The sequence below is a fragment of the Pelodiscus sinensis genome, chromosome 4 (genome assembly GCF_052426305.1).
Source record: "Pelodiscus sinensis isolate ZL-2025 chromosome 4, ASM5242630v1, whole genome shotgun sequence".
NCBI classification, from domain to species: domain Eukaryota; kingdom Metazoa; phylum Chordata; order Testudines; family Trionychidae; genus Pelodiscus; species Pelodiscus sinensis.
Window position 1 is genome coordinate 109571417 of NC_143055.1, and position 26155 is coordinate 109597571.

General features: G+C 41.4%; 1 protein-coding gene across 3 annotated transcripts in view; it reads right to left on the reverse strand.

Annotated features, from left to right (window-relative positions):
- The window catches only part of GSTCD (glutathione S-transferase C-terminal domain containing), a 133398-nt gene that overhangs the window by 91438 nt on the left and 15805 nt on the right, over positions 1-26155 (reverse strand). For all 3 annotated transcript variants that reach the window (XM_089778047.1, XM_075929687.2, XM_006119312.5), the window contains exons 2-5: positions 19252-19683; positions 16804-17280; positions 10174-10428; positions 9628-9721 (exon numbers count right to left, since the gene is read on the reverse strand). In XM_089778047.1, coding sequence (XP_089634173.1) covers positions 9628-9721; positions 10174-10428; positions 16804-17280; positions 19252-19683 — 1258 coding nt within the window. The remainder of the gene's footprint in view (positions 1-9627; positions 9722-10173; positions 10429-16803; positions 17281-19251; positions 19684-26155) is intronic.

The following is a 26155-nucleotide window of genomic DNA, read 5'->3' on the forward strand; positions in this document are numbered from 1 at the left end:
CTTCTTTGTGTCACTTTACCATTTGGGGAGGCGGAGGAATCTTGCATATGCCAGCTCCCTAACTCAGCCAGCCTGTCAGCCACTCCAACACTCTATTCTAGGCTATACTAGCCTTTTCTTGCAGATTGACAACAGATGCACCCCAGCCCTTTCTATTCACAAAGGAACAGTGTGTCACAATTAACCAGTTTCACCTTGGACCACTGCTCCTGTATCACACACAGCACTTGAGTTCAATTATAAAAAAAAAAGAACATTTCTTTAAGACAGAGAGAAATTCAAGTAATCAGTAAGAAATTGAAGCAAATGGTTGCACATGTTCTTGAGCTTAAATATAACTAATAAGTTATGCTTCTGTCTAAAGAAGCTTACCTCACCCCAAAGTTCAAACCAAGCCTAGCTGAGATTCCTTTTTCATGAAGCAAACTCACTGTCAGTTTACTTCCTGAGGTAACTGGCTCTGTGGACATGATGTACCTTGACTTCAGCAAAGCTTTTGATACGGTCTCCCACAATATTCTTGCCATCAAGTTAGGGAAATATGGATTGGATAAATGGACTGGAAGGTAGATATAAAGCTGGCTAGATTGTCGGGCCCAATGGGTAGTGATGAATGGCTCGATGTCTGGTTGGTGGTCAATATCAAGTGGAGTGCCCCAAGGATCAGTTCTAATGCCGGTTTTATTCAACATCTTCACTAATGACCTGGATGAGGGTATGGATTGCACCTCCTGCAAGTTTGCAGATGACACTAAGCTAGGGGGAGAGGTAGATACGTTGGAGGGCAGGGATAGGGTCCAGAGTGACAGACAGATTACAGGATTGGGTCAAAAGAAATCGGATGAAGTTCAACAAGGACAAGTGCAGAGTCCTGCACTTGGGACAGAAGAATTCAAAGCTTTGTTACAGGCTGGGGACCGACTGGCTATATAGCAGTTCAGCAGAAAAGAAGAAGTTACTCACCTTGTGCAGTAACGATGGTTCTTCGAGGTGTGTGTCCCCGTGGGTGCTCCACTGTGGGTGTCGGGCTCGTCCCGGCGCTGCAGTTCGGAGATGTTCAGCTGTTGTTTGCTGGACCGTGCATGCACAGCAGTCATCTTGCAGCTTTTCGCGCCATTTCTGCTTGCACGATCCAGCCCCACCAGTTCCTCCCAACCGTCGAGGTCTGCAAGACAAAACAAGAGACTCCGAAGAGGGGAGGAGGGCAGGTCGTGGAGCATCCACGGGGACACACACCTCGAAGAACCATCGTTACTGCACAAGATGAGTAACTACTACTTTTTCTTCAGGTAGTGTCCCCATGGGTGCTCCACTGTGGGTGATTCCACAGCAATAGCCGACGTAAGGAGGAGGGTCAGAGTCAGTGTAGTGCTGCTGAGGAAAGGACGGCGTTGGCTACTGCCGTGTCGGATGTGATGACTCTGGAAAGTGCATAATGGTTTGTGAACGTAAGTTCGGAGGCCCACGTTGTTGCACAGCAAATGTCCTTCATTGGAACTCCCTTAAGAAAGGCTGTTGACGATGCTACTGCCCTGGCGGAATGGGCCCTGACCCTATGTGGTAGTTCGACTGTCACGTTGCTGGATCTTGAGGGGAGCAGCCAGATCACTGATGCACCCATAGATGGGGGTGTTGGCCCCAAAAATGGTATAGGAGGGGGCCATGTGAGGTATTGAATAGAAGCTTATTATCTGATAATCCTATGTATGCTGTTCTTGTGTTTGTATAATGTCTGTGTGTGCAATTATGAGCATGTACTTGTATGGACACTGAAGATTTCCCTGCATGTGGTTAAGCATTGGGCAGGGCCGAGCCTGTGGACATGCTAATTACCGAGGCCCTGTGGAACAATGGCTCTCAATGGGCTGTGGACACACCCAAAGAATGGGGGCTGTCACCTGAGAGCAGCCAGCAGGAAACACAGAGATTGGCCTCTGACCAGGTGACCTGCTGCATACAAGAAGAGGCCAGGAAGGAGGTATAAAGAGGCCATGTGGCCGCTAAGTGGACCTTCAGCAACGATAGGGAAAGCGCACTATGTTTGAGGTGCAAAACATACTCTAGAATGGAGTATAGCGGCACTCTACGAGGGTCCATGTCTTTATGTGTACATCACTCGGTGAACCTTTTCCTTTTTTTGCAGGTAAGTATTTCGGGTCGACGTTTTTCTGCTATGTAGGAGTACATGGTCGACCGCTGCTAAGCCCCCTAATCTTCCTTGTTGGCAGGTGCCAGGAACCAAGCGGATAAGGCGAGGTGATCTGGTAGTGGATGAAGTAGTTTCCCCTGCTCCTGTGTGATAAGATCAGGCCGAGTGGGAAGGTGATATGTGGGATGAGATGACATATGGAGGAGGTAAGAGAACTACGTCTGGTGTGGCTAGAATGGTGCTACTAGAATTAGTGTTGCTCCGTCTACTAGTGCTTTCTCTAGGACCTTGTGTATTAGGGGAATTGGTGGAAACACAGACAGCAGTTGTCGACTCCGGTCTAGGAGGAGTTTGCCCCAAAATGCTTTGCCCCAAAATGCTTGACCTATTCCTGCTCTGGAGCAGTAGTGGTCACACTTCGCATTGTACTGCATGGCAAAGAGGTCCATAGTTGAAATATGTCCTGTACAACCTCGGGGTGTAACTCCCATTAATGCTGTTATGCAAAATGTCAGCTGAGCGTGTCTGCTGTAGTGTTGTCGTCCCCTGGGAGATAAGCAGCGGTAATTATGATGTTGTGTCAAATACACCAGTTCCAGAGATGTACGGCCTCCTTGCAGAGAGTCTGGGAACGAGCTCCATCTTGTTTGTTTATATAATAGACTGTTGTCACCTCCTGATGTCTCTTCCAGCCCTAGGATTCTATGAAGGATGACAAAGTATCTCTCTGCCCTCCCAAATATACCAGAATAGACCTTAGATGTTCACCTCAAAACAGAGGTCCCCCCGCTCTTTACTTCTTCCTGTTAAGTTCCTTTTGAATTCCTTTGAATTCTTGATTAGCATTTGACTTAGATAGCTAACAGCCTTCTACTCTATGGCATACAGAACATACTGGTCCACCATGGATATAAGCATCTCCCAGCCCTGTCCAGAGATGTTTATCTCAAGATAAAAGTAGATTACTCATGAGCAGTGTAATTACAGATCTATAAAGCACATATTTAGTATACATATATTATCCCTCACATATTTTCCATTGTTTCATCTCTTAATGACTATGATGGCCACTTTGATACAGGCTTTCAGTTAAGAACTGACATGACCCATCTGGTGAAGCCATGGGATCTCTGTACCCAATGAATTCTGCCAGTTGGCATCAAAGGTCCTGGAGTCACAACTAGGCACAATGGTTCCTGAATGCCCAATTAAATCTCATCCCTATCTCACATTTTTCTAATATACTTTCCCTCTTCCTCCACCTCACCAATAAGACAGAGGAATGGCACAGTTGGGATGAAGAGCAAAAAAGCTATTAATTATAAGTTTTGCAATATAAAAACCACATCTATTTTTATTTTTGTACAACGCATACCACAGCAGGGTAACTGATCCACTTTTCAAAATTCAGGCCAAGCATACATAGGAACCTAAATATGGATTTCAGCGCCAAACTTAATATACCTATTCATTAAAACAGCGGTTCTCAAACTTTTTGGGCTCCAGCGCCCTTTACATGCATAAAAATGTATGTGGAGCCCCAGCGGTCCACTGATTGTATGTGTTGTACCTATTGATGTTTCCAGTTTGTCAACCTTGCGGAACCCCTGGAGGTGTCTCGCGGAGCCCTGGGGCTCCACGGAGCACAGTTTGAGAAACACTGCATTAAAATATTGGCTGAGGCTTTTAGGTTCCAAAAATTGAGAACAGAAACAGCTTATAATGGCACATAAAGAAATAAGGAAAAGTTATACGTTATGACGATTTTATCACTTTTGCTCCTACATATTAATTAGAGGACGGGGAAACAAAAGCTGAACATTAAACAAGTCATAAATTAGGAATACATGCTGATGTTCACATAAACTTTACAACAGATAGCAAAGTTGTTTGCACGCTTCACTGCATCTTTATGGCAGATTTATAAAAGTCTAAAATCATTACTATGAACAACACCTGCAAGTGCCACACTAATACATTTGATGAGTACCTTATTTACATAAACTTAGAAATATTTTGCAACATAAGATATGGAGTACATGAAACATGAACAAATATTTTGATCACCTGTCACTGAAGTAGGCTGAGGTCAAACATTCATAATGTCTCAAGGTTGCTACAATTGCTTTTGGAAAGTGAAACCACATAACGTCATGAATAAAATGACCGGAGCAGATCCAAAATTTAAAATATTAGTTTACTTTGTTCTTAGTAAAGTACAGCTTTTAAAAACTACATTCCAATTAACAGTGATAGAGGCTTAATACATAATAATATTTCTAAAATAAAAAATTAGGTTATTTAACATTTGGATACATAATATGGGTGAAATTCAAATCACAAGAAAAAAATCTTTAGTTTTGCAAAAGTAAATAATCCCATTAAGAAAATATTGAATGACATTTATTTTAATCTAAATAAAATGTACTCGTATTGTCAGCATCAATAGCTATTTGCTATAATAAGTAACTATGACAGCAAAGTGGTCCAATTAAACTTCTGTAGTGAAGAACACATTCTCTGAACATTAGTAAGCTCTGAACATTAGTACATCACAACAGAATACAAAGTATGAATGTTTAATTTAAGATAGTTTAAAGCTAGTACCAAGTATATTATTCATACTATTAAATGAAAATATTTGGCAGCAAATTCAGTTAATTGTAGATAAAAACCTGTGTCTGAACTGATACACTTGCTTCCATTTATAGGAACGTTAATAAAAGTAACTTTATTTACCAAATTACAGGAGCAATCTGTTTGAAAGCCTTTTTATACAATGGAAATGCATTATTCAAATCCAGTTTAAAACCGTGTCACATCCAGTCACTTTATTTTCCTACCATGACAGGTAGGGCCTAATAAAAAAACACTGAGACTTTATATAGCCCCAATTGGTCACTGTCAGTAAAAGGGCAGATGACATACAGTACAGTCATAGAGTCAGAATAGCAGAGCTGAATAAGTAGCTAAATCTAATTGAAAAGCAACAGTAGTTCTCTTACCTATATTTTTTTTTTCAGTATGGCTCCACAGTTCTCTACAGAAATGGCATCCCTCACCAAATCTACCTAAAGAAGGTAGGGTTGATTTGGAGGGAAGGGAGGCAGAGCTGGAACATACCACTGCTGGCATATTTGGTGAGCTAGCTATGCTTTCTCTAAATAATATTTCCAAAGATGATGCAAAACTAGAATTTTTTTTTTTTGCAAACTAGTATTGAATAAACTATTCATAACCATTGTGTAGATGCCATTATTGTGACTATTTCAGCAAGTGTGCCAGCAGGAAAAAATATCAGCTTTCCAAAATAATAAAAGGAAAAAAAAACCCTTCCATTCAGCTGGGTGGGCAGGATACTCCATGAATGATGACGTTCTCCTCTCCCCCGAGAACTGGATCTACACACACAAAAATCCAAAAACATAATGGTCCTTATAAATCACCTCTTCTAACATTTTCCTATCCAAAAGAAGAAATCAGCCACCTAAACACAGTGTGAATGGAAAATGCCAGCCCAATGTTCGAAGACAGGATGCAAACAAAAAATTCAATCTGACTGCCACAAATGTTGGAATCTTTTAATATAGCTTTTACTTGTCCCTGTTATGCTAAACTAGAAAATTATTTTAATACAAGGCCTCTATCCAGAAGCTGACAAAGAGTCTGAACCATAATTGTGTAATAATGACAAATCTTATATTAAAGGTTATTTGTCCTTCAAATATTAAAAGAAACTGAGCAACAATAGTGCAAGCAGTTGCGTAACTTCCCAGCAAAATAATTTCTCAGCAGGAAACTAACAACATAAAGTTAATCTTAGGACAACAGATATATTAAATTATAAACCATAAATCTATTCATGAAACAGCTACAGGCTGTCATGACTTTGACTGTATCTACCTCAAACACAGGGGCCACCAATTTCTGAACTAAATGGCTACATAAAATAATACAGGTTATTTCCATCTATAGAGGAGAGTGTTTGTTTGTGCTTCTGTGTGTCTTAAGTGGATCCCAACACATACTTGATTGAATTTGTTATTTCAGTGTGCTGGCCATTCAACCAGTCTCTAAGATGATGTTTGTGCTTTTCAAAAAAGAAAGCAAACCTTTTCCACTTTTGCAGAGATTGTGACTCTTCACTAGCTTCATGACACTTGGCAACAGATGTGGTACTTAAGAGAAACTCTATTATACAAGTTGTACTTCATAGCAGACAAACTGCCCATGAAATGGACAAAGTCCTTTAGGGCCAGAGATCTGTTTCTGAGTGCTTTCTGCCTACATAATATCCATGTGCAGCAGACTATTAGGGTTTTAATTAGGCAGTGGTGCTAGAACAACTGATAGTGAGGATGCTGAGAAACAATGAACCAAACTGTAAACCCTACATATAATGAAAACCATTTTAAGCCAGGAGGTGCATCAGCATCCCCAGTACCTCTAGTTTCAATGCCTCTATAGGGAGGTGAAATAATCTTGATCAGGAAAGGGCCAAAATTATCATGATTCCAAAAACCTGTTTAAAAAAGCTCACATAGAAACAAAAGCAGTATGCTGGCATTAAGGCTCTAATATGCCCTTAGGCCAACATTTTTAGAATACCTTCCCTGAGAACTCCCCGTTATCTGTGCATATATTTCCTCATTTTGCAGTTGTAAATCTGGAATAGGCATGTCTGAACATCTGTTTTATGACACCCTAATGCAGAATCCAGATGTTCTGGTAATGTCTGCTCAGGAAACCAGCCTGTAAATTGGAAATCTCAAGAACAATCATTGTGATCAGAGTGGGGGTGTGAAAAAAAAAAATTCCAGAGGTTACTAACCTACATGAAAAGACATAATCTACTACCTGTACCAGCTAATACAGTAAACATCCATGACATCACCTGTAAACCAACTAGATTCACACAAAAAGTCCTTGCAATTAGAACAGCTTAACTTGTGGTAACTGAATAACGACTTAGAAGACAGATAATAGAATAAGAGATGCCTGCAAAATTTCACCATGACCACTAACATTACAAATTGTCTTAGTGCACTACTGCAAACACATTGTATCCTTCTGGTTAAACAATCTAGACAAAAAAAAAATAGGTACTTAAACTATCAATTGGAGACATGATGTCATACATCTCAGAAAAAATAGGATGACAATTATGTGCCTGTTCTGAATTCAAAGGCCCAGTTGCCAAAGAGCACAAGTCTTTCCTTCTAGCAAACACTAAACAAGGGATGGGCAAAAGGGCTTCCACGGGCCAGATTCAGCCTGCCAAGAGGGTGGATCCAGCCCTAGGAGGCGCTGCTGGTCCCCTGCCCCCAGGCTAATCAGGACCTAGAGGTGGGAGAGAGCCCGAAGCCTTCTCCACTTTGCCCCCAAAGCGCTGTGTGCTGCTCACAGGGTGGGGGCAGAGTGGAGAAGGCTTCACACACTCCCCCGCCCCCAGGCCTTAATTGGCCTTGGGGGCGGGAGAGCACACGAAGCCTCCTCCCGCCCTGCCGGGAGCACGTGGTGCTTTGCTTGCAAGGCGGGGGAGAGCAGAAGAGGCTTCACGCATTCCCCCACCCCTAGGGCTTGGGGGCGGGGGAGCTGCGTGCATCTTCCTTCACCTTGTCCGAACCCTGCAGGAGCCCACAGCACTTCAAAGCACCACGTGCTCCTCACAGGGTGGGAGGAGGCTTCCTGTGCTCCCCCGCCCCCAGGCCCTGATTGGCCTGGGGGTGGGGGTGCGTGCCAAGCCTCTTCCAGGGTATGGGTGCCTAGTGGGAAGGGTGGGGGAAGGGGCTCCTCCACCCCCAGATCAATTATGGTCTGGGGGTGGGGTAGCCCCGCACTTTCAGAGGTGGCCCCAGGCAAAAATTGCCCATCCCTGCACTAGACCAACATACTAGCAAGCTCAGTTTTTTGTAATTGAGAGCAAGCTCAAAACCTTTTGAAGGTTTGATAGGCTTTTCTATTGGCCTTGCTCAAAACTGAAACCTTGCCATAGCTACACAGCCACCAAAACTCTACAGTTAGTGAAGGTGTACAGCAAGTTCTTGAAACCACACTGAACACTTTAAACTGACAGATTCTTCCTTCTGCATAGAGTTCAGGCAACTTCCTCTGGGATTATATCAAGAAACAGCAGAGAACATAAACCTTTTAAATCTATTCCAGCATCTAGTCTCTAGCTTGCATTTAAAGCAACTGGAAATTATTCCATTTTATGTGGCAAGTAAGATTTCTAAAATTCAAGATAAAACTCAGAAGTGAGGGGGAATGTGGAAGAGTTTGTTGATCAGGAAATATTAAGATTAATCCCTTAAAAGAGGCTGAATTAGATCTCTGTCTAAACTCCCGATCCAGCTTGGCAGTTTATTTTTTACTTTCTTATTTTTAAAGCAATGGTAAAGAAATATGAGGAAAATCCTCCATGGCACACAGGAGGAAAAGGAAAATTGACAGCAGTGATATTTGTGAAACAACACTATAGCTAGCAAGCTGAGGCGTTATCTTCCAAAAAAAAAAAAAAAAGAAAAAAAAAAAAAGAAAGAAAGAAAGAAATGTCTGAAGCCTTGAAGAATTTGTAGTCTGAGTAACTAGAAGCCTTAAGAGGCTCCAAACACATTTGTCAAGGCTCTGAGAAGATTTCATTTTTTGAGATAATGCTGAGGTATATGACATTCAGAGTCCCAGGAGAATTCAGAATGTAAAGCTCTCAGGAATTTATTGATGAGAATAAGAATTAAAGGGCCGAGTAGCGTACGGAACTGTACACATGCAACAAAACCTACCAGCTAGTCTATGAAGTAAGAGAATGCTACCTAATGTGCTGGAGGAGCAGAAGAAGCTATTGTAAACCTACACAAGAGAAAAATGGTATAAAAGTTTCCAAGTCTGGTTACTGTAAGAATATTTTTTGCAAGTGACAAGAATCTGCTGATGATTTAGGGGAGTTACAATTCATAACAATACTCACTAGAGATATTAAAATGCATGTAATTTATTAGCCATGTAACCACTGAAAATTTCAGCAGTTACACAGATACATATGGGGTGGCAGCCAGCTCCCTAGGAGCCAGTGCACGCTGGGAGCTGGTATTCAAGCCAGCTCCCAGCATGCACTGTCTCCTACCTGTCACGCTGCTCCCAGGGAGCCAGCTGCTGTCCCACACTGCTGCCTCTGATACAGCAGGAGCCACATGTAGCTATGTATCTGTCTGGGTAACTGGTAAGAATGAGCTTATTGGTTACCAGTTTAAACAGCTACATTCTTACATCCCTAATACTTACCATACTAATTAGCATGCCACACAAAGCTACAGTAGAAAACGTAACATTGGACATAAAGGGAAAAATACAATATATGTTCAAGAAAAGTACTGTACACTTCCATTCACTCTGCCAAAACCAATACATAGTTTTATTAGTAGTATATTTTTTTTATAGGAACAGGTTTAAGAAAAAGAAAAAAAAATGAAAGACTCTACCTTTTCCAGGATTGACTGCTGCTGGTAGACTATTCCAGTCTAGGGTCCACCTAGGGCAGGGATGAGGAGAAAACTTTGCTTCAATACCGCTTTCCTATGGGTAAGAAAAAAATAGATCTCTCAAAAACAGATTCAAACAGGTTTCATGCTTACGGCTCACTGAAGTCAGTAGCTAAGTTCCTATCAACATTAATGGCACAGGATTAACAAAAAGTTAGTTGGGTCTCCAGATACTCACAGCTCTGAACAAGTAACTGAAAAAAATCACAAAAGGCATAATATTAAAATGAAATACCAAAGCAGAATTTTATTTTTGGTTCTAAAACCACCTAATTTTTTTTCATAATATACGTACAAATACCACTGCACATCATCTTAGCATCTGGTTTCATCCAATCACAAAATGTATCATTTAGCCCTTAGTGAACTGATTATGGCTTCCATGTTTTTCAAGCACTTCTAATTAGTCTACTTAGAGAGCTGCATTTTCCTAAATTCGGGCACAGCTGTAATAGCATCTTCATTATTATTTAAAATAATAATTACCATTAACTTTGTCATGGTTGGCCTTGGACCACCTATAAACTGACTGTCTTCACATTTTTCCCTTAAATCATCAGGAATTGTATAGACGTCTCTCAGCTGCTCATCTGGGAAAAACAACAAATCTGGAAACTGGAGAAACTGCATATTGCATTTGGCAGCAGCGTTCTTTACTCCAGGCACTTCCTGAACTCTGTGGTACCACCTGGATACCAGCGGCAAATCTAATAGCTTTTTGTTGTTCTTCTTGCTGAAAACCTAGACAATAAAGCAGAAATCCCATTTAGTACTGCAATTTTTTGCATTCAATCCACAGAAGAGAGAAGCTATACTCCAGAGCAAAGCTCTGCTCCTCCCTTTTCCCCAACATGTCACGGATACTGTAGGACAAGTGGATGGGAAAAAGCTGAATTCCCTGGCTTCATACCACCTGAAAGCTGTGCCCTTCCAGCTAGATTTTTTCACTTTCTGTTTCTAGACAGATTCTGTAACACCTTTGTGTTGCCCCAATACTGGATTTTAATTATGAATCTGGCCCCTGGGAGTCTTCCTACTATAACAGTTATAACTTTGGTTTGTAATGTTTCTGCTTTGAAAGAGTGCAAAGGAAGAAAGACAAATCCAGGACTCTGTAGAAGCCTCAATCTGTTTAAAAGAAGTTAACCGACCCATAGTCTTAGGAAGGATAGCTGTGTAACCCCTAAACTTCAGGGGCAAGTTATAGACTGTAGAGGCTAGGATTTAAAGTCATAGTTCCAAGAAAAAGGACTGTGAAATGTTAAGTCTGAGGGGTAAGCAGAAAGGGGACTGAATGCTGTTGAATAAACTAACCTTAGGAGAAGGGAAATATTGTTTCAAATACCTTCGCTATCACTTGATTGCGTGTGGGGGGGAGGGAAGAGAGGAAGGACAAAGCCCTGGCTGGGTTGATTTAGTTGGGATTGGTCCTGCATAAAGCAGGGGGCTGGACTTGATGACCCTCTGAGGTTTCTTCCAGATCTATGGTTCTATGATTAAATAAGGGAATAGTAAACTATGAATGGTCAGGCAAATTCCTTATGATGCCTATTTGGACCAAATAGTCACCAAGTTGTTCCAAAAACCAGAAGAGGAGAGGAAATAGAAAGCTGAAAGTGGTTCATCATAAATTAAATCTGGTTCATCTTTTAACTGATCTTGAAGAAAAAATGAGGTTTTAAATACCTAAGATACATAATTAAAATAACGATAGTTGTATTTTGGTATTTATAACTCAAAAAGTGTGCCAGCCATTTTACATACAATATTTCAGCTCTGAACAGATTACTTGACAGAACCATTTCTAAGTGTGGTAGAAAGGAAATCTTGCATATAAGATGTGTTCAACTATATAAACTGAGATAGGACAATTTATTTCAGTCTCACTCTGCCTGCAGTGGTGAGAAGCTAAGGGGGTCCTCAACTTCCCACAGGACTGAGGTGCAAGGTACTCACACTACCCATCGTGGCTCAAGAGCTTGGGAGACCCATTGCCCCAGGCAATAGGTGTGCCCCACATCTTCCTACCGCCATGGGAAGCAGAGGGACCCTGCAATTACCAGCCACTGAAGTCACGGAGGTCTTTGGGAGTCAGAATCCATTAATTCTGCGACCTCAATGATAAATTCGAAGCCTTACATATAAACGCTTTGGAGAATTTACTGTGTGTGTAAATAATGTGGAAGGAGTTTAATGCCAAAATCAGACAAAAGACCTTGTTGTGCTTGAAGCAAGTTGACTCTGGATTTTTAAATTACTAGTTTATTATTTTTATTTTGCACCATCACCAAATAATCTGTATTGAAACAATCTGTTCATTTAAAATTGTTTAACTGCATTTGGAACAGGCTAGTTAAATAATGGGCACATTACAAAGGTCTATCAGGAGTAGCAGTGACTCTAGACTTTGGCATAGAGGGCTGGTTGGTAGGACTGACAAGCAAATAAGTAATATTATGCTAATTCCTACATCGTTAAGACAAAGTGAATTTCAGAACATCTACCACTTTATACAAGCAATAATCTTCAAGATTTTGGCCATTTTACAGAGGGATCAATTATATCAGTTTGTTGGTGTCATGCATCTCTCTCTTGCCTTCTGCCATCCTTGGTTCTCTTCTCTCTCTGACACATGGTGCCCTTTTTCTACTTTATTCTAATCTTTATATTTTATTTACTCCTCATTTTTCTTCTTTCCACATCTCATTGTCTCCAGCTATGTCCCTGAGCAGACATAAGGACTAGATTTTTTTTCCTCCATAAAAACAAAAGTTCTGAGGCATAAAATATCAGCCATCAGGAAAAAGTAATGATTCACTGAGCTGCCATAATTGCTCCCCTATGTTCCCTCGACCCCAGAACATGCTACTGTACTTCACCACTACAGCACCTACTCTCTTTTCCTCTGGATCCTACCATCAGTCTGTTGTATCACTGCCTATTTTCTCTCTTCTTGCAACTGAGGAATGAGAGAAAAGGAGACAGTAGCAAAGCAGACAGATTTTTTTTAAATAAATTAAGCTTAACCCAAACAACATTATCTATAGAGAGCTGTCAGAAAGTTTGGAGTTATTTTTTTTAAACAGTGAGATGTAAAATTGCTTTCCTTCAGAAAATATTCCTTGATTTTAAAAAATTGAAAAATTCAGGAAAATAAAATATTGACTTATTTATTCTGTAAAACTTCAGGGTACAATCATTCAATAGTTCTTTTCTCAAGTTATTTGAGTTAGATCAACAACCTAGTAGATATTGAAAAAAATGGAAATGTAACAGCCTACAAATGCCTCTCTGTGTTTTTATATAATTATATCAATTAATTTTTAAAGTCTTTCTCTCTATAAGGTGTCTTTCCATTTCAGCCCTATTTGTAAATTAGTTTAGCCAAATCAGGAGGTCATTGACCTGTGAGATACTATGCACTGTTGCCATGGAAATGGTTACACTACAAAACAGAAGATTGTAAATTACGATTGTAAATAAAACCAACAAAGAAATAACATGCAGGGAGAGAAAGAGAGAGAGACAGAGAGAGAATGAATTAGCACTCTGGATCCTGGAATTGGTAAATGATCAAAAGTATAGGCTGCGTTTTTTGTATTGTTTTTACAAATTAATCGTAAGTAATTAGTTATAACTAGAGTGCAAAGACAAGACTAAAAAGTATCAGGATATTTAATTAAATATTAAATTATGTGCATTTATTTAGGATACACGTAGGAAAATATTTACTTTGCAGAGGATATTGTCTTTTAGGGTACGTCTACACTGCATCCCTAGTTTGGACTAGGGATGCAAATGGAGACAACCGAAGTAGTTAATGAAGCAGGGATTTAAATACAGGCAGTCCCCGACTTACGCGGATCCGACTTATGTTGGATCCACACTTAGGAACGGGGCTCTCTCGCCCCGGAGCTCACAGGCAGCGGTCAGCCACCTCGACCTCCGGGGCGAGAAAAGCTGCTCCCGGTACCCCTGGTCTGCTGGGGACCGTCACCAGCAGACCAGGGGCATCGGGAGCAAACCCGCAGCAGCGGCGGGGTCCCCCGCTTCTGAGGCTTTGCTCTGGCAAAGCCTCAGAAGTGCGGGAACCCGCCGCTGCTGCGGGGTTTGCTCGCGGTGCCCCTGGTCTGCTGGGGACCGTCTCCAGCAAACCAGGGGCACTGGGAGCAAAGCGGTCCCGCGCCAGAGCAAAGCCTCAGAGGCGAGGCAGCCCCCGCTGCCGCTTTGCTCCCTGTGTCCCTGGTCTGCTGGGGGGGGGGGGACCCGCAGCAAGTGTGCCCCCCCCCCCAGCAAACCAGGCTTTTGTTGTGGACCCTGGGGCAGAGCAGCTGGGGCGCTGCCGGTTGGTCCTGCAGCGCCGCTCTGGGCACTACTGGACCAACCCGGCAGCACCCCAGCTGCTCTGCCCCAGGCGTCCTGATTCAGCCGCTGCTGGTCAGTTTCAGCAGCGGCTGAATCAGGACTCCTGGGGCAGAGCAGCTGGGGTGCTGCTGGGTTGGTCCAGTAGCGCCGAGGAGCGGTGCTACTGGAGCAACCCAGCAGCACCCCAGCTGCTCTGCCCCAGATGTCCCCAAGTCAGCCGTTGCTCTGCCCCGGGCTTCCTGGAATCAGCTGCTGATCAGTTTCAGCAGCAGCTGACTTGGGGTTCTTAAGTTGAATCTGTATGTAAGTCAGAACTGGCGGTCAGTTTCAGCAGCGGCTGAATCTGGACGCCAGTTCCGACTTACATACAGATTCAATTTAAGAACAAACCTACAGTCCCTATCTTGTACGTAACCCGGGGACTGCCTGTATCCCGCGCTTCATTAACATTATCTCCCCGGCGCACTAGTTCAAATCACGGCTGATTCGAACCAGGAACCCTAAGGGCTTTAGTCCGAACTAACGCAGCCCGGCATGCACTTCCTGGTTCGAATCAGCTGTGATTCAAACTAGCGCGCCGGCAAGATCATGTTAATGAAGCGCGGGATATTTAAATCCCTGCTTCATTAAGTACTTCGGTCGTCTCCATTTGCATCCCCAGTCTGAACTAGGGATTCAGTGTAGACATACCCTTAGAAAGCAATTCCAACATGTGCTTTTCTACCGGACAATAGTGGCACATCTATACAGCAGGACTAATGACAAAATCAGCTACATAACGTAACAACTACATCAATTGCATAGCTTAAGTCGAAATAGCTTATTTTGGCTTTTGGCACAAAATAAGCACTTTTCCTCTGACTTCCCTTAATCCTCATACAATGAGGGTTACAGGAGTTGGAGTAAGAAGTCCTTCAGCTTGATGTTGTTTTGACATTATGTCAAAGTAACTACTTGTAGTGTAGACGCAGACTATGTTATTTCGGAATAACATCAGTTATTCCAAAATATCACTGCTGAGTAGACATACCTTAGGAGTTAATATAATAAATAAATAAATAAATAAATAACAATATTTTTATTCTTCTTCTGTTACTTAGGTTTAAATGCTACAAGAGTCTAGAATCAGTTAACAAGTGGAAAATATTCTAGTTAGATTTATGCTATTGGTTATGGATGAGCTAAATATGTGTTGTTGAATACAGCCACTCCCCAACTTATGAACACACCGACTTACAGCCATCCGTACTTATGGCCAACCTCCCATTAACCCCATTATAATATTTTCAAGTTAAGAACCATATACGTCAAGTTTTTCAAACTGCGGGGGCAGCGCGTTTAAGGGTATTTCTGACTTACAACCAAATCGAGTTATGACCAGGTGTTCAGAAGATAACCTGTTCATAAGTCAGAGACTGCCTGTAAAGGAGTACCTCCTGATATGAAGATATTTTGAGCATGCAGGGAAAAATTAAGATTATTTGAGCACATGGAGTGATGGTGGTTAATTTTATGAGTAACTTTAAACTTGGAATTTATTAATAACTGAGAAAAGTATGATATTATCTTACTAAGGGTTTTTTCACCCTTTAAGCTTTTGGTATATACAAACATAAATCCAGTTTAACAAATTTTTAGCTTGGGAATCCACATACATTTAAAATAGTACTCAGGAATTGCTCTGTGATGGGTCTTCCGGAATCTGAAAGCGACACAGTGACGAATTCCCACTCCCACGTAAACATAAATTCCTTCCTCTTGGTCCCCAGATTAGACTTCTCGTATCTTTCACTTAGTGCTCTCACCTGCAATATACTTCAGACTGGATTACAACTGATCACCTTTCCTGTTGCTTCTCCCTCTCATTTAGTATGATGCTTCAGGTATGGAAGAAGCTATTGTTTGGGATGTCACAGCTTGTTGCCTGAGTGCCATGGAGCATACCTGCTCCTTACTGGCCATGTGTAACTCTGCAGCACTCCCTGACTCAGTGTCCTCCTCACAGGATTTTCTGTCTCTCAGCAGTTCATGTCCTTTAGCTGGGTCACTCTGACCTCAATTTCTCTTTTTCCCCACTTTTGGTTCCTCTCTAGCCCATCCTGGTCTCAGTTTCCAGTTCCTTCCAAGTTATCTTTAAAGTCTCTGGTTCTAGGATAGAGTCCGAAATTTCAACCTTCTTCACTGCAGTTGTTCACAACATGCCCCTGTGGGGCTAGAGCAGCACCCAGCCCACAACAAGCTGGGAGCTGCTACAGTCGCACCAATTAACCCTTCACATCCCCAAGCATAAGTACGGCTGGCCGCATCTTCCCTTAAAGGAGCTAGACACCAAATAACACTAAGTTTCAAATAGAAGTCATGTTCTACTCTGCTTTAGCAGTCCCAGCCAATTGTGAAGACACACAAAGCACAAAAATAAATGGCCAGTTAAAGTGCTTGAAATAATTATTAAAAGATATATCCTGTATTCCAGAAGTATATTTCAGTATGTTTTAATTGTAAATGTATGGGACCCATCTGGCACATTACCAACAACTGTCTCATATATTTTACATTTGAGTTATTGAGAGAGAAAACTCTTCATTCTCTGTGACACACATACAAAACAATTAAAGGGAACTATTTTGAGTCATGTAGGGTTATATAGTAAATACTTGGCTTGACTATGTCTTATATCAGGTAGTTATGTAACCTTTCAGACTCTTACCAGATATGGACACTATTTATTAACTACAGAAGTTATTTTCTTACCAAGAATTGATGGATGCATGGCAAGAGTACTACATCTGCCAGAGTGAAATAAAGCCCCTCAGCAAAAACGTGCTCCAGAGGTGGAAGATCAGAGGTTTTTGTTTTTCTGATGTGAGAGGGCTCCCTGCTTGTTGTAACAGGTATTTCCTGCACAACTAGCTTTGAGAAAGCTACTCTCAGTTCCAGGCTTGCAAGTTCTTGCTCCTGGATGTCCATTACTGTTCCTTCTTCCGGGCTAAGATTTTTTGTTGCTCTTCTAGCAATGGCGGGTGCTGCAGTCTTATCACCTGCCTTTTGCTGTTGAAGTTTCTGCCTTCGGATTTTGTCATCATTGTGCACTCTGACAGGTTCTCTTAGCTTCTTCTCAAAAAGCAAAACCTCAGATGGAATGTCCTCATATTGATGGGGAGATGCATTCAGCAAGTTCTCAACAGCCTGAGGGATGCTGATCTCACAAAGTCTTGTCCACTGACTTACCTGCCACATAAACACAAACAAGCACAATTTCACTAGATCTGTTTGGATTATAATGCAGACATTCAAAATTAAGGGCATGACTTAAATAATGTAAAGAGCTTCCATGGAAAGACTGAAACTCCTTCCTTAATACATGCCACATCCATATCAGAAATTCCATGGGTATGTCTCTGTGTGTGTATACATGCAATACTGTTTTAGTCAAATAGGATGAAGTTTAAGCTCTCTGAATTTCCTTGCTTTTGTTAGTTTACATTAAACCATTAATAGACTAAATTCCAGTATCAATCCAGAAACTAAATTTTATACATAAAAGGAATTCATGATAATCTAAATGTCTTTTGTTGGCATTAGGGTTGAGAATAAGCATCAATAAATTTTATATTAGTATTTTCATAAGCAAGAGTAGTATTTGTTGTTTTGAGGAACAGGAATGAAAGATATTTCATGGTGATAGAACAAATTAATGTCACAAAATGTGGTCCAATTGGTCCAAAACTGCCAAGGAGGGCTGAGGAATGTGCTGCAGAGAAACATGGCCACATCTAAGGGATTTTGTTCAATTTAACTGGAATGAAATGAGGTCAATGGACTGACCAATATTAAAGACTATAAGGTAGTCTATGACAGAATACATTTAGCAACAGTTTAAGAAGGCATTATTTTTCAAAGTGGTGATCAAGTAAGCAGATATTTTCCATAAAGTGGTGTAGGTAATATTCATATTGAAAAATTAAATGGCTACATGGAATTTCTCAATGACATTACAGAGTTTCACAGCGTAAAATAAATTACTTCCCTTTCTGAGATGTTCTAAGTAGGCTTTTCATTAAACATGTTCTGCCTTTACCTACATTTCCCATTGGATTTTCATTTGTTGGATTTTTTTTGCACAACAGTGGCTTTTACTTTCTATGGTACAAAAACAAAGAGACTTTGTTGGTTTGTTTTTACATTTAACTTTTTAAACATCAGAACTAGAGTGATGCGAGTTGTAAATGGTCAAGTCTTTCCTAGCACAAGTAGCCCATAAGTTTGGTTCTGGACATTTGCTATTATGAAACTAGATTTCAATATTATCTTCTCTTTTACACACCTTCCAAGGCCTTAGTTCAGGATTCTGTAATTATCTTTGAAGAACTGATGTAATCCTAAACACCTATGTATAATGATGCAACTCATTGATTTGATTTATAGGTGGTATATAACTCCAGCTCTCACATACAATCCTGAAATCTGAGTATGGCAGGTAAAAGGTAAATTGAATTTCTTTTTAAACATATAGTGGTCCAATGGGTCTAAAATGGTACAGCTCCACTGATTCTATGAAACTCCACCAGATTATACCATCTGAGGATCTGGTTCATATTTTTAATTTTAAGGCTACTTATTCTGTTAAATATGTAGACTGTTTTTATTATAAATGACCAGCATTCACTTGTTTAGTTTAGAAAAGAGAAGACTGAGAGGGGACACAATAGCAGTTTTCAAGTATCTAAAAGGGTGTTATAAGGAGAAGGGAGAAAAATTGTTTTCCTTGGGCTCTGAGGATAGGACAAGAAGCAATGGGCTTAAATTGCAGCAAGAGAAGTTTAGGTTGGACAGCAGGAAAAACTTCCTGTCAGTGTAGTTAAACACTGGAATAAACTGCCAAGGAGGGCTGTGGAATCTCCCTCACTAGAGATATTTAAGAGTAGGTTAGACAGACACCTGTCAGCGATGATCTAGACAGTGGTTGGTCCTGCTGTGAGGGCAGGGGAGTGGACTCAATAACCTCTTAAGGTCCCTTCCAGTTCTAGTGTTCTATTATTCTATGATTATGCCAGAATCAATACAGTGTGCTGCTGTACTAGCAACAGGAAACAGTATGATAAAATATCCCAACTGGACATTCCAGCAGACATCCACTTTAAAACCCAATTTTTACTGTTAATCTACATTAAAATATGTAACAGAGAAAGATGCACTCACTTCAGCACAGGCCTTTAGGCAGGTCTTTTTAAACCCCAAAAGTTCCAAAACCAACTTCTTTGATGGATCAACCTGTTGTATTTCCTGTATTATGTGCCTCAACACAACAGAAAGACCAGCTCGACAGAATTTGCCATTTTCTTCAACTATAGCAGGCAAACAGCAGCTCTGGACAACCAAAGGGAGTTGACATCTTGAAATAAAGTGGACCTCTAGGTCATAAAGTTGTGCTTTGTCAAATAACTGGTCATCTGTACTGTCACTAACAGGCACTAAGAAAACTTTAAATAATTTGCAGTCACAGTAGGACAGCAAGAACAAGGATATTGAAGTGTGGAGAGGAATGATGCAATCTTCAAACTGATGGGAGTAGGCCAAGTACAGGTGCTCTTCAGTAAAACCACCTTTCATTTTCCTTCTGGGCTGAAGTACCTGAAACACAAGTCAGAACAATAACATTCATAAAGAATATAGCATTTACTAATTTTTCTAAAAAAGAGTTGAAATAATGACCACTGCACCTGTTTGAAAGAGGTGGTTTTAACTTGAGATGTGTTCTTTTATATATTTGCTAGTTCAAATAGCAAGTGGATCACAATCCCCTCTGATGCAAATGCTTGAAGATGTGTATTTATTTATTTTCAACATCTCACAAACAAGCCCCACCCAGACTCAAAAACTAAGCTCCCAATCCCAACTGTATGTGCACAGATCTACTCACATGTATGACCTTGCACTTTCAAACCTCAGTGTGGAACAGGCACTGTATTAAGCTACCAATTCTGCATTTTAACTAATCTGTTCTCTGCTGTGGAAGTGATATGCCAATGGATACTCACACCAAAGCCTGAGAGAATATTTATTCTGTCATGAAAACTCAAATTGATCATGAACTTTGAAATGAGTAACTGGTCAGAAATGGATCTAGAAATGGATCCCAAACATATTTGAGTGGGTACCCCTTTTTTGTGTTTGTAGTTTTTAATGTACTCCTGCCCAGATACATACATCACCATGAAGCTCTGAAGTCAGAACAGAGAGCTGTGGCTGCATGCAAGTTGCCCAGCTCTGAACCTCACCCCACCAGCACAGAAATAATTGTGCAGGTAGTAATGTAAAAAATTATGTTTGTCAACATAACTTTTCACAGCAGACTTTGTGCCCCATTGCTCCCCTTACTTCTGCACTGCTGCTGCCACCATGGAGCTGACAGAGCCCCACCACCTCCACGTGCGGGATATGGAAGTAGGGTGGCTGGAAACCCTGCACCCAGGAGACAGGGTTCCAGCTGTCTCTTTTATCCCTCCTTCCCAGGTTTGCATGGTCCTTCTGTACAGGTCCCAGCCTGGGGCTAACAGCTAATTTTCTTCTCCCCTTCTTCTCCTTCGTATAACTGACTTAAATGTAGACCAACAATTGTAATTTTACATTTAGACGGTTAAGCCAGATAACTGCATCTGGAGTAGCATGGTATTGCTGTTATGCCTCCTAGGGATGTGAATGCTTATCTAGTGAACCGTAGGGGGCTGGAGCAGCTCCCCACCTGCCATTGGCTGCTCCAGCCCCATGGAGGCCTGTCATGGACAGAGGCTGCTCCAGCCAGGTTGGTGAAACTGCTGCCTGCAGTGGGGCAGAGGGAGAGAAGGGGCACTCCAACCCCCCCACCTGCTCCCTTTTTAATTGTTTAAGCACTTAAACTATATGTTTAACCAGTTAATCAATTAAACAGGAATTTACACCCATAATAAGAACATAAGAAAGGCCATACTGGATCAGACCAAAGAACCATCTAGCCCAGTATCCTGTCTGCCAACAGTGGTCAATGCCAGATGCCCCAGAGGGAGTGAACACAGCAGGTAATCATCACATGATCCCTCCCCTGTCATCCATTTCCAGACAAACAGAGGCTAGGGACACCATTCCTATCCATCCCAACTAACAGCCATTGATGGACCTGGCCTTCATGAATTATCTAACTCTTTTTTTGAACCCTGTTAAAGTCTTAATCTTCACAACATAATGCTTCCTTCATATTTGTGAATTGGGAAGGAAATGTGGGAGATCAAAGCCAGGGATCTTCCACATTGGGTCTGTCTTGAGGTATTTATTTGTGACTTCTTGTGAATTCCATTAGGATTTCTAAGTTTCATGAGGGAGGAAGTTGCATTGTTGAAGATTAAATGCATGGGTCGAAAAAGACTTGTGCAACTGCAAGCAGTGGTGAGGAGCATTATTAAGGTCCTCATGGATGGGAAGACATTGTATTTCCACAATCTTCTGATATTTATGAATGGTTGTGGCATTGCAATGAATGGATGGGGGAGCAATGCGTGACAGCACTGCCAGCCAAGGTGCCAGGATCAAGTTGAGGGTTCCAGCAATGCATTACACTGTGGCGTTTACTTGGACATCAGCAAGCTGAATATGGATACTTTTGGTATATTCAGTGTACTATCCTCGACTACAGAGTACATGGGAACCATCGCTATGTAACACTGATGCTGATGCTCCCCAGTTTGTGCTTGCCAGTTTTGGAACCAGGCTGACCCTTGTCTTCATCTTGTCTGCTACTTTCTTCAGATGGTCATGGAAGGTTAGCATGTAGTCCAGCTTCACTCCAAGATAGGTTGAAGTGGGGTCATGCTGCAGTATTGTCACAGAATAGGAATGTAAAATCCCATGTAAATTATTAACCAGCTAAACTATAGGTTTAGCCAATTAAGTGCCTGCTGCACCGCTAAGTGTGTGGGGTCTGGCACCACGCTGGGGGCTCTCCAGCCTATCTGGGTGCTGGTTAACCAGTTACCCAGGTAAATATGCTGGTAAGGCAATGCTTACTGGTTAAACCTTTATATCCCAACCTCAGAAGGTAACTTTCAGTGTGTGCTTAGCATTCCTTCTATCAAGATAGAATGCATGGACTACTTTCATGAGGATTTGGCTAGAGACTCTATTGCCAGAAACATTCCTTCATGGTGTTTAGGTTCCTATTCAAGGCAGTCTGAACTTATCTGCTTGCATTGCCAGGTTAGGGTCATCCACATATGCAAATCTGCATGACTTAGTTGCAGCATGTTGCTTGTGTAAATACTGAAAAGCAACGACATGAACACTGAACCTTATTCACTGTTGAGGAACTGGGGCTGTAATTGATAGGAGGAGTGCTGACCAGTATCCGGTGACTAAGGGGTTAAACTCAGCAAGGGTAGCTAGCAAGGGTGTTGGCCAGGGGTCCAGGAGAACTAATCGACATAGAGGGTTGAAATTTGAAATGGATATAGTTTCCTTGCCTGCCTTATTTGGGTGGGAGAGTTAAACTATGAGTTGAGAGAGACAGAATGATTTAAACGCAAGCAGGACTACAATGCCATCAAGGAATTTGGGGCATGGAAGTGGACTGAACCAAGAAAAGACTGGAATAAAGTAAAAGTAAAAAGGGAATCTAGTCACGATCAGGGTATTTTGTTTATTTGTTGGTTTGGTTTGAACTGCTTTCTGTGAATCTATGCCTCCCTTCCCCATTTATCATCAAAGCATTATTTCCAGTGATTTTCTTTGTGTTTTAATTTGTTCTCCTTAGTTGCTCTGTAACATCTCACAACCAAGTATGCTTTATCAAGTATATCTTTTGTTTTGTAATAAAAATCACTTTCTTAAGCTAATGATTTTATTCTTGTGTCCTAGAAGGGACAGGAGGTTGGTCTGTCTGTTTGTATCTGCATGTCTCAGACTGAGAGGTCAGCTACCAGAGACTGCAGTTTGTTTGTCTTTCTTTTTTCAAGCTCTCTTCTAACAGAAGAGCTTGGGGTACCCCTGGGGGGAGAATTCAAGTGTTTGCCCCAGATTTTAGGGATGAAAAATCACTTGATGACAGCGACATTCCCTCCCCCTCCCCAAATCTGTGCATTTGTGACTCTGGAGGAAGTTTTTGTAACTAGTGCCTGTAATGGCAAGGTACAGGTAGTCCCCGAGTTACACGGATCTGACTTATGTCAGATCCGCAGTTACGAATGGGGCTTTTCTCGCTCCGGAGGACGGGAGCGGCGGGACGCCCAGATGCGCCGCGGTCCGCCGCCCCCATCCTCTGGGGCAAGAAAAGCTGCTCCCCGTCTCCCTGGTCTGCAGGGAAACGGGGAGCAAAGCCTTGGAGCACGCCCGCAGGGGGACAACCCAAGCGCGCCTGGGCTGTCCTGCTGCAGGCGTGCTCCAAGGCTTTGCTCCCCGTCTCCCTGGTCTGACCAGCAGACCAGGGAGATGGGGAGCAAAGCCACGGAGCACGCCAGCAGTGGGACAGCCGCGGCGCGCCTGGTCCGCTGCCCGCGTGCTCTGTGTCTTTGCTCCGCATCTCCCAGGTCAGCAGACCAGGGAGACGGAGCAAAGCCGTGGAGGACTTGGGTGGTCCCGCCACCCCCGTCTCCCTGGTCTGCTGGGGGGGGTGCAGCTAGTGCCCCCCCCCCAGCAGACCAGGCTTTTCTTGCCTACCCCTGGGGTAGAGAAGCTGGGGGCTGCCGGGTTGGTCCCGCAGTGCCGCTCCGGACCAACCCGGCAGCACCCCAGCTGGTCTGCCCCAGGCGTCCCCAAGTCAGCCGCTGCTGAAATTGACCAGCGGCTGACTACTGGAAGCCCGAGGCAGAGTTGCTGTGCCCCATGCTTCTTGGAATCAGCCGCTGACCAGTTTCAGCAGCAGCTGACTTGGGGACGCCTGGGTTTCTTAAGTTGAATCTGTATGTAAGTCAGAACTGGCGTCCAGATTCAGCCGTGGTTGAAACTGATCAGTTTCAGCAGCGGCTGATGCCAGTTCCGACTTACATACAGATTCAACTTAAGAACAAACCTACAGTCCCTATCTTGTACGTAACCCGGGGACTGCCTGTATATTTAAAGTCTTTGCAGGTCCCCACTTTCTGCACTCAGAGTGCCAGAGTGGGGATCAGCCCTGACAGGGCAAACTGATTTTGTTGCCCAAGTGGATATGTAGGTGTCTATTGCTCAGCATCACTCATAGTAGACATCGTATTTTGTGTCAGAGAATGATCTTCGTGAGTTTCAGCATCAGGCCTTTAATCCAGACTGCTCCGAAGCAGCATAAATTAGAAAACTAAATAATTTGCTGTGATTATTATCACACATCTACTTCTGCCTTACCTGTGATCGTGATATAATTATTTTTTTTTATTTGTACTGAATGTGTGTCCTTTTGGGGTTCCTCCTGACAAAAGGACATTGGTTTTCTTAATTCAATCATTAAAAATACAAACATAGATTTTCAATTACATATATTTTTCTTTTTCAAAGCAAACCTATTTATAATTAAATTGTACATTACAACAACCTATACTTAAATTACAACCATCAGTTTAGGCCCATATTTGTTTTCTTCTGCCAATCTATGAATAAAAATATTATGTGAGGTGATGAATCTATTAATTCTAAAAACCTGAATGGCATGATGGCCAGAAACAAGTACTTCTAATCACTAACTAGACATAATGCTTCCCATTTAATAAGTCAATTAAATTTTGCATTTAAAACTGTTTGATAAATCTATTACTTCTCCCCCAGGCCCTCACACGTAGCCAGCATACCTCGGGTAATTTTATTTAAGAAAAAATTAAAATGCAGGTTTACACAAATATGAGTAAAAATGTAATAATCAAATAAATGATAAATGCACCATTCATTACTTTCTAATATAACAAAAAATGTAAAAAAATGAATGTATGGTAAGATGTATAACTCGGGTCAACGGAACTTAGGCATATAAGTGCCTAGATCACTTTTGAAAATGAGATCTGGACAATGAAATGCTGAACTAAGCAATGCCTAAATACCTTTAAAAATCTGGGACATCAAGCATTCTCCTGGTTAGCAAAAAAAAAACCAAAGTTAGTGTAAAGACTAAATCTAGTTGTAATTCAACATGTCTCAATGGCTACCAATCAATGAGAATCAATATTTCTTTAGGAAAATACTACAACAGCAAAACAAGGTGAAAATTAATTATTAAAATCAAGGTGTCCTTCCCACTGAATTTAAATATCAACTAAAATCAGTAATTTAAATCTTTTTCAAAACGATTTACATCAATCAATCATGAGCCTTTGAATGATTTTCTGCAATTTACTATTTGGAATTCTTAAAAATGTATAAGTAAGAACTTATCAGTTATGAGAAAAGGTGTTCTAAAAATCAATACATATATAGTAGCGCTCTCACAGGATTACCATGCATTTTTTTAAAATCAGATACTGCAATTGATTTTCTGAGGCACAGATCTGTGTCTCAGAGATCAATTAGTTTCTACACTACAAATTCAGGGTCATTCACTGAAGGTATGAGCAAACAAAACAGATAAGTTGAATGCACCTCAAGTATCCTATGTGTGTGCATCTCAAGCACACAAGTCATTTAAAGAGAAGCTTGATTTAATTAAAATAGTACTCATGTCTCATATTAATATTCTTGTCATCATATGAAACAAAATCAATTCAATTTCCTTAATACTTCATTCAAGAGTCAGTTTCCTCTATCAATCTTACACTATTTCTAGGCAGTTTAAGAATTATGATGTAATAATTGTTCTGCACCACCACTTAATAAAATTCCCATCCAATTGCCTTATAAATCACAATTCATATTGCAATCTTTAGACACTAGATGGCAGTATTTTGAAGGAAGAACTTTAGAAGCAAATACCACCATAACTGGAGACAGGAATATTAGCACTACAAAAACATGCTATTATGAATGTTTTGTATAGAAAGCAAGTGACTCTGGACCAATACTAGTCTTTTAAAAAATTATCTAAGTTATTAAGAAATCCTGGAGCAAATACATGAATGTGCTGTAATTATTTGCTTCCACAATAAAAAGGTTTGTCTTTTACATACACGGAGGAGGGAGG